The sequence below is a fragment of the Globicephala melas genome, chromosome 16, assembly GCF_963455315.2.
Source record: "Globicephala melas chromosome 16, mGloMel1.2, whole genome shotgun sequence".
NCBI classification, from domain to species: Eukaryota; Metazoa; Chordata; class Mammalia; order Artiodactyla; family Delphinidae; genus Globicephala; species Globicephala melas.
The window spans coordinates 12093187-12102660 of NC_083329.1; the positions used below are offsets into that span (position 1 = coordinate 12093187).

Below are 9474 nucleotides of genomic sequence, written 5' to 3' on the forward strand. Positions count from 1 at the left end.
TTGATACTTTAACTCTTCTGATGTTTTTTTCAGACAGCTCATCAGCATGTGCAAGTTCCAGAGGGTACAGATAGTGAATGTATTGAATGTACTTTCCTTCCTGAAAAGAGGACACACTGGAGCTGCAGAGACTGTATTCAGAGCGCAGCGGGGTCCTGCAGACACTCAGGAGCTCTGTCACCAAGCTGTTCTTGGAAAAGGATGTTGGAGTTCTTACTTTGGTTTGTAATTTTAAAAAACAAAAAACTAACAAAAAACAAAACAGTTGCTGCTAGACTTGGGGATGATTTTGAAATGGGACAATCTTCTAATGACTTTATCTACAGATTCCGTGAGGAACAAGCGTCATGAAGAGTGACCATTGCTAAGTGAGATCCAGCAGCCAAAGTCAGCAGCTTCCTCCAAAAATATAAGAGCAGAAGAATCTTTTTTATTTTTTTTTAAAGCACTTGTTCTGTTCATTTGCGGACTTGGCACTTCGGCATATTGGTTTCATACAGAAAGATACCTTTTGCTTTAAAATCAAGCAGATCATTACAATACAGTATTTTTCACCCCTAACCAAAACAAACCCCTTTAAAAGAGTTGGCCTTTGTTTAGCATTAGAAAGTCTTCTTACAGGAAGATGCTAACTCTGCTTCCAATATAACTTCTCCCCCCCACCCCCGCCCGCACCATCAGTTCACAACTTTTCTACTCTGTGCCTTCAGCTTTGTGCACTTTGCAGCTCTGTGACCATGTTGTCAAACTCACAAATGCTTCCTGAAAAAGTTGATGGTATCACAGACTAACTTGCCGAGATGTCAGGTGTGACTTCATAGCAGGATGCTAAATAAGTGGGAAAATAGAAACATGTTGCACGTTGGTCAGATTTCCTCCTGCCTCACCGTGGCTTGTTCATGTTAATGTTGGGGACCAACTCTCGTAGACCATTTCCATTCCCTCCGTCACTTAACATGCTCTCACCGACTGCTGGAGTGTTGGCATTACGCTAGTTTAGGGCTGGCTGGTACTTTAGCACTAAAGCTCCCTTTTTAATATTGTTGAGAATTACCCAGTGGTAAAAGCTGATTCCTGTGATGCTCTACGAAGCAGATACAGTAATTAAATTCACACACAGTCAGTGGTGTGGGATTCCTGATCGATTTCATTTTTATGGGTGAGATAAATACTTAAAAAAAGTTTGCAGGGGCTTCCCTGGTGGCACAGTGGTTGAGAGTCCGCCTGCCGATGCAGGGGACACGGGTTCAGGCCCCGGTCTGGGAGGATCCCACATGCTGCAGAGCGGCTGGGCCCGTGAGCCATGGCCACTGAGCCTGCGCGTCCAGAGCGTGTGCTCCGCAACGGGAGAGGCCACAACAGTGAGAGGCCCGCGTACCGCAAAAAAAAAAAAAAAAAAAAAAAAAGCATTAAAAAGTTTGCAGTCTGCATCTTTTAAAACATCATATTCGAGTATAATAGAGAAAAAGTAGCACTGCTGTTTCAAGGCCCCCTTCCGGCTGTGGCCAAGCTATATTTTCTGTTTCCATACACCCACAGTGCTACTTAGTTCCTTGTAAAAGACTCTGAAGCTTATTCCAAGTTGTTTTTGAAAGGCAAAGTAAAATAGAAAGATGCGGCAAGGGAAAAACAGTTTTGCTTAAATCTAAATTGAGCATGTGCTTGACTCTCTTTGGCTGTGTCAGCTATGTTAGACTAATATTTACGTCTTCAGAGGACTAGGGGCAAAAAAAGGCACATCAGGGGTACCGACCATCACGCTTCTGATTTTCGGGTTGTTCGTAGAGTTGTCTCTGCCAATTCACTTGGTCCTTTTTTGGGGGAGCAGGCTGGGGGGCGAGTTTGAAGTGTTAGGAGCAATTCAGTCATCTAATAGAAGAAGTCCTCTGTTTGTAACATGAGTATTCAGAGAAGTAAAAGTAAGGTCATCAGATTTATTTTTTTAAGTACTTATCAACCAGGGTTGGTGGATTTTGAGGAGGGCTTTGAATTGGGCTCATTTCACTCTGTGAGCATCTTGGGTTATATTGAGAAACACTGAATTACTATAAGAATATATACAGGCTCTCACTGTGCCCTGTACAGTTTGACTTGCTACACCAGTAACATTCTGATATCAAGGAAGAATTCAGTTTTATCAAGAAGTTCAAATTTTACTTTACTCAATGGAATGCTTGCTGCAGGCTTATAAATAACACCTGCAACTGAACTCTTGAGCGGTTTTAATAATATTTTTGAAAGGAGTGAAATTGGAATGTTTCTTTAAATGTGGATGAATTTTTCAGTATCCTAGTAATATACCCAAATGCTTTTTCCGGGAAGGGAGTATTCTTTGGCCAACAACGGAACTTTCCCTCTAAAAGCATTGTATTAGGATGTGGATAGGCATTAAAATCTTTGGATGCTTTTTGCATTATTAAGTTAATGGAGAAATATTTTATATTGTCTTTTTATTATTACATATGTGTTAACAAAGTGGGCAGAGTAAAGTTTGCAGAAGTTAGTTTCTCTGTACATTTTTGCACAGTGGCTGCAGCTTGCTGTGGGTGAGGGCTTAGTGGCACAAAGCTGTGATTGGAAGGCACTGTAGAAAGAATATACACATTCTCCCAGTGCATTCGACCTGCTTCTTACTCATTTTGGCCCCTTGAGGTACATTGCAGTATGAAGAAACTATTCCTTTAAGTCATTGTTGACCTTGCTTATGTAATTGGGATTCTTAACGAAAGTCTTAGTTTGCAACATGAGGGGAATGAGATTTGCCTCCATTTTGTATTGACTAAGCACTGTTTGCCTAAAAGTATTTTCTTCTTGTGTTTACTTGTATTCTTCTTGCCAGTACAGTATATAGTTTCTGCACTCCAGTTAAACACTGGCTTTTTGTGGGGTCCAAATCATCGAAGGCAGAAAATTGTAAAGCAGGTTGATTGTCTCATGAGTCAACACATGCAGTTGGTTTGGCCATACTGACTAGTGTGTGTGTGTGCAGCCTGAAACCAGACGCTCCAAAGAAAGCCAATTCACTCACCTTGGAATGATGACACGTAACATCAGTACATGATCGTCGTTTTGAGAGACGGTGCTTATTTTAAAGGTTGGCGTTAAGCTTCAGTAACAGTGTCATCTCATATCCTCTGTTGTCACAGCTGCACCCTAACCCAACTGCTTTGTTTTCTGTGGGGCAGAGAGCGAAACCTGGTGTTGTGATTCTTAATCTACTAGTTCTTAGGTAGAGTTAGTGAGAAGAAACAAAAACCTGGGTGCATGAGTTGTGCATTATTAAATTTTGTGGAAAAGTTACTTTTTTTTCCTGTCCCTTTTGCAAGTTTGAGGAGGTTCCCCTCCCTTTCTTTGGGGCATGGGATGAAAGCCAATTTGTGAGTAAGTGAGATTGCGGAAGACTGGATGCCCCGTGGTTGTTAACACCGCACGTGCATCTCCAGCACTACAGCCCCATAAAGCTGTCACTCCCCGTGCTACATGCCATGCTTTCTGTCAGGCTGCAAATTTGCACACATAAAGAATTCCTCAGGAAGAGTTTGCACATGCATCACCTCACAATATTCTGTACTGACCGAACAAGGGATTTGAAAGTTTTTCAGCACAAAAGGAGAACTTCAGAGTGGTGGTCTGTGCACATGTAACTAGCAAAGGTAATGGTGATCTGACAAACACGATTGGTTTCTGGAGTGAACCAGAAGGTTGAACCAGATTGGTTAGAAAGTGAACAGGAGCGCTTGTATCATAGTATTTAAATAAGCCTGTTTAATCTCCCAGGGTAGCCCTTCCAGATTTTGTCATCTTCTCTTTGAGACTAGCTCTGTTTTCTTTTATGTTTCTTCTGTTTTATTGCAGTTTATTATTTCCATGATTATTATGCAAGAGGCATTGCCCTTGAGCGAAAATTCAATTGTCTAAATAAAGCAGCTATTATTAGATAACATTGTTTTATGAATATACACTAATCTGAGATATTAAAAAAACTTTACAATTAAAAAGCAAAACAGAACCTCTACATGAGCTATCCAGTCATTGTTTCGATGTTTTGGGTTTTTCTTTCTTTTTTTTTTTTTTTTTTTATGGTGTCTCTTTGAGCTTCAGAGTATTATGTTTACTTTAACCCAGGTTTAGGCCTCTTAAGGAGACTTGAAAATTTAAGATCGGAGTATGAATCCCTTGACTGACACCTAGAAGAGGTTTATAAGGACCTTTTTGGTTGTGATTGCTGTTTTCAATAAGATTGCATAAGTTGAAGTTCATGTTTATCAGAAGTTAAAATAGAGGTCATAGGAGTTTGTGGAGAAATGGCTTTCCTGTTATTTTCATTACCTTGTTGAAATTTGCCCGTTTCTGGCCACCAGGATATATGAAAGGACCCTTGTTCTTTCCAAAGGAAAGGATTGCTCTTCTGTCCCCACTGTTTATTAACCAAGTCATTGACACTTTGCCACCTCCACTGGCCAAGACCCTATTTTGAACCTCTTTCCAGAGCTAAGTGGCACAAGTACATATACTGTTTCTACTTATGTTGGTGGAGTGGCTGTGGGAGAATTAAAGAAAATGCTAGTCAGAGGTGCATTCTTCTAGGACCCTAGTATATATTGTACCCCTGCTGATTGGAAATTATCTTCATTTCTGGTTGGATTGCATTGTTTAGAAATGCAATGTTAATGGCTTACAATTCTGGAAAATTTATGGTGTGGCTCTGGGGTGAATTCTGTGGTTTGAAAAAAATATATATTTTGTATTGATTCTCACATGTCATTTCAATGTTATGACCATGTACTAAATGCAGTAAGACTGGATATTTTCTTAGAAGGGTATGTTTTGTTAAACAGATGGCAATTGAATTGCTCTCATTAGTCCTGTTTGTCAATATTACAGCTGTGCAATTCAGACGTGATGTGGGGAGCTGTGGCCGGAGACAGGAATGCTTAAGAATAAACGGGAGGCCAAATGCAGACAAGAGGCTTTTGCCACCCACCAGCATAGCCAGAGCAAGGATGAAGCAATGAAGTCTAGTCTCTGGTGGTCCTTGTTTGTCGGAAAGCATAGTGGAGCTTAGAACAGGGTGTTCTGTACGTCAACTCTATTATTAATCCAAGAAAAACAAAGTGGTGGATGAAACTCCTACTGACCGGGGATTCAAAGCCACTGACTTTGGCTCTGACCTTTAACTCTTGATGGATTTTGGATCACTCCTTCTGTATTAGGGTGCATACCATCACTCTAAAACATTGTGGTTAATGAAATAAATCTTGTACAGATGTCCTTGGCCTTGTTATGTTGCTACCTGGTTTATTAGAACTTTGTTTTAATATAGAATATATGGTTTTGCTTACAGTACATTCATGATGCCTCATAAACGATAATGACACTCAGTATTCTACCACGGTCATTTAGCCCTCAGGATGAGTGTCCATCTTCACCTCTGTACCAGTGATAAAAAAAACTCTGTGTGTGTGTGTGTGTGTGTGTGTGTGGTGATGATGATGATCAATGATGACCAAATTGGATTTATCTCAGGAATGCAGATTTGTTAATGTTAGGAAATCAATTAATATGACTCATCTATTAACAGATTAATGTTGTATGATCAGATTATCTATGAAAATCCAAAATATCTACAAGGCAAATTAGAAGACTTATGAGTTTATCAAGGTTGCTGGAACAAAATCAATATCCAAATGTTAATTACATTTTCATGCAGCAGCCACAAGTAGCAATGGCTTTACATACTTTAAATGTTATTAAATAGAATTTACAGTAGGAACGAAAAAGTCATAAAGTACCTAAAAATCTTAATAAAATGTATATAAGCCTTTTAATGAGAAAATGATAATTTTTAAAAAGCACCTTTGTTGACCTAAATAAATGGGGAGACTGTGATGGGTAAGAAGATCATCTAGGTCTCAACTCTTTCTCCAAATTTTTTAATAGATTAAAGTAATTCCAGCAAAAAATCCCAATGGTACTTGACAAACTGATCCTAACATATAAATGGAAGAGTAAAGGACCAAGGATATCCAAGATATTCCTAAAAAAGGTGAAGTGTGAGGGGAGCTAGCACTACCAGAGTATAAAATTTACTGTAAAATACTGTGAGTGATTAAAACACTGTGGAGTTGGCACAGAGGTTGTAAGTAGATGAATGGACAGGAATAAAGAGCTCGGGAACTGACCCACTCACGTGCAAGAACCTAATTTTTTTAAAGGTAGTCATTGCAGAGCAGTGGGGAGGAGGATGGATTATTTAATAAATGGGGCTTCAGTAATTCTTCACAAAGGAAAAAAATGAATTGGACTTCAGCCTTGCACCAGGCACAAAAGTCAGTCCCCAAGTGGATTAAAGATTTACTGGATTAAAGTTAAAACTATAAAACTTAGAAGATGATACAGAAGAATATTTTTATGACTTTGGGGAAGGGAGGATAGAAAGTGCAAACCATGAGTTAAAAGATAAATAATTTAGCTGCATTGATAGTAAGTACTTTTGTTTACCAAACATGCCACATAGTGAAAAAATAAGCCCAAACTGGAATAAGATACAGATAATCACAATGTATACATAACTATTAAAAAGCACCAGCATGCAAATCAGTAACAGAGCAAGAACTCAGGAGAGAAGCAGGCAGAAAAAACACAAGTAGGCATATCACAGAAGAAGAAACAGAAATGGCCCATAAACATGAAAAGATGTCCAACCTTATTAGTAAACAGGAAACGCACATTGAAACCATAAATGTAATACCATTTCCTAGTCACCAAATTGGCAACAGTTAAGTCAGAAAAGTGGGGAGGGATAAACTAGGAGTTTGGGATTAGCAGATACAAACTACTATATATAAAATAGATAAACAACAAGGTCCTACTGTGTGGCACAGGGAACTATATTCATTATCCTATAATAAACCATAATGGAAAAGAACATGAACAAGTGTGTGTATATATATATATATATATATATATATATATATCTGAATCACTTTGCTATACATCAGAAGTAATGCAACACTGAAAATCAAGTACAATAAAAAAATAAACGGGGGGAAAAGTCAGAAAATACCAAAAAATGGAGAGATTATGACAACAGGAACTTTCATCTGCTACTCTTGGTGTAAGTCAGTACTACCACTTTGGAAAACAGCATTAGCTAGTGAAGTTGAACAGGTGTATCTTATAGCTCAGGATTTCTGCTCTTAGAGAAACTCATGTCAGGTGTATATACCCAGGAAACATGCCCAGGAATGGTCACAACAGCATTATTTGCAATAACCAAAAAGGAGGGAAAGAGAGAGCCAGCTGTCCCTCTACAGTGAAATGAATAGATGAAGTATATGTGTGCAGTGGGATTCTGTGGAACCCTAAGTGCAGCGCAGAGCTTTGTGCATCAGCAGTGGGTGAGTCTCAGAAATCATGTTGAGTTAAAAAGAAGCAAGTCGGAAGAGTCCAGTCAGCCTATATTGTTTAAGGATTCGTAAGTAGTAAAACTGTAGAGAAAAGAAAGAATTATTAACATTCAAGATCATGGTTTCCTTGGGGGTGGGGTAGAGGGGAGTGAGAATGGAGAGGAACATGGGCTTATAAGCATTTGAGAATAGGGACATTTTGACCATTGTAAACATGTCAGTTTTTGAGTTAATATCTAAATTCAGCACAAAGCCAATCCAAATGCCAAAAGTATTTTAAATACAAATTAAAAATTCATTTGGAAGTATAAGCTGATGAGAAAATAAAGTTCATCGAAAGGGGGGGAAGAAGAGGAACTTGCTGTACCAAGAAAACATTTTTTAAATTACAATTTTTACACTGGTATAAAAATAGACAAATTAATAGAAGATGGTTTAAAATAGAAAGACTCAGATGCTTTTAAGAATTTTTAGTACGTTAACGGTGGCTTTTTGAAATGATTCTGATCATGATGGATTATTCCGTAAAAGGTGCTGATATAACTGGAGAAAATTCACACCATTTGCCAAAAAGAAATTGCAGGTGGACTAAAAATGGAAACATAAGTTATAAAAACTAGACGATGATGCAGTTTATATTTTCTTGAGGTGGGAGAAGTTTGTTCTAAGAATGTAAGCAATGGTCTGAAAACAGAACCCTGTGTAGACCACTCACCTGACTGTACTCTGTAGAGCACCACCCCCAGTATTTGTATATACATATATATTTTTAAATTAATGTCTGTGCACTATACTAATACATGTAAGACAAAAAATAGAAAAGAAAAAAGATGAGGTGAAAATGTTTTAAAATATTTTTTTGTGTGTATTGTGGTAATAAAAAACAACCTTTTACTTTTTTTGAAAAGTTTAGTGAGAGCCATATGATTAAAAATGCTTCATTATTTTTGAAACTCCTAGTTTTAACCCTTAATGATAAAAACCACTTAATGTCTGATTCTAAGGTAAGTTTATTTTAATGCTAGTTTTTAATGGCTATTGTAGCTGAAAAGGCCACCTCATTAAGATCTGTGGGTCCAGATGCCTCTGCTTTGTGAAAAGCAGTACTCAGTTTTCAGTTCCATCTACTAGTCTTAAAAAAAGTGTTTGTTGAAATCTTTATAATAAATTTCCGTCTTTCTCACTGTCACTAACTTGTTCTGGCTCAGTAATTACAAGTGTGGTATTTTTATTGTTAACAAATGGGTTCAAAACCTACTGAAACTCACTTTTGAATTTTAGTTCCCAAGTTCATGTGTGCACTTATGAGAGTTTTTATAGGTGACAGTTTTTGGTAACACATTTTCATAAAGCTGGAGACATGTCTAGCCATTTTCAAGGTGCTCTTAACATGAATTTCTTTAGGAAAAATAGCAGCTTTCTTACTCATAGTTAGTATATCATCTTTACCTTGAAGGGTCAGATAAAGTCTGTTTTTTTGTTTGTTTGTTTTTTAAAGTCTGGGTGTTATTTTTCGTAAGTTTATTTTATTTATTTATTTTTGGCCGTGTTGGGTCTTCGTTGTTGCTCACAGGCCTTCTCTAGTTGCGGAGCGGTGGCTTCTCGTTGCAGAGCACGGGCTCTAGGCGTGCGGGCTCTAGAGCACAGGCCCAGTAGTTGTGGTGCACATGGGCTTAGTTGCTCCACGGCATGTGGGATCTTCCCAGACCAGGAATGGAACCTGTGTCCCCTGCGTTGGCAGGCGGATTCTTAACCACTGCGCCACCAGGGAAGCCCTTTTGTTCGTTTTTTAAATACCTTCTTGATTGCATATTACTGACAGGGACTTGTCACCTCAAGAAAGGTTGGCAAATTGCAGATGTTTGTGTTTTTATCAAAAAAAATATAACAATATTGACAATACTCTTTTAAATGTTGCTATAACCAACAAACCTCTTTTGGGATTTAAATTTCTCCATCTCATAAAATGTTGTAAAGACACTCTTATGTGAGATAATAAAATCTAAGTCCGGTTGCCTTGTGGGAGCGAGCACACAGGCTACAATTTTCTGGAAGAGAATGACGT

At 38.2% G+C, this 9474-nt stretch overlaps 1 protein-coding gene across 2 annotated transcripts in view; it reads left to right on the top strand.

Moving 5' to 3' along the window:
• Window positions 1-8598, top strand: part of CACUL1 (CDK2 associated cullin domain 1) — a 72217-nt gene extending 63619 nt beyond the window's left edge. Inside the window, exon 8 of one of the 2 annotated variants that reach the window (XM_030839400.3) lies at window positions 34-8598. In XM_030839400.3, coding sequence (XP_030695260.1) covers window positions 34-351 — 318 coding nt within the window. In that variant the 3' untranslated portion in view covers window positions 352-8598. The remainder of the gene's footprint in view (window positions 1-33) is intronic. The other variant, XM_030839401.3, reaches the window with a different exon arrangement.
• The last annotated feature ends 876 nt before the right edge of the window (window positions 8599-9474 follow it).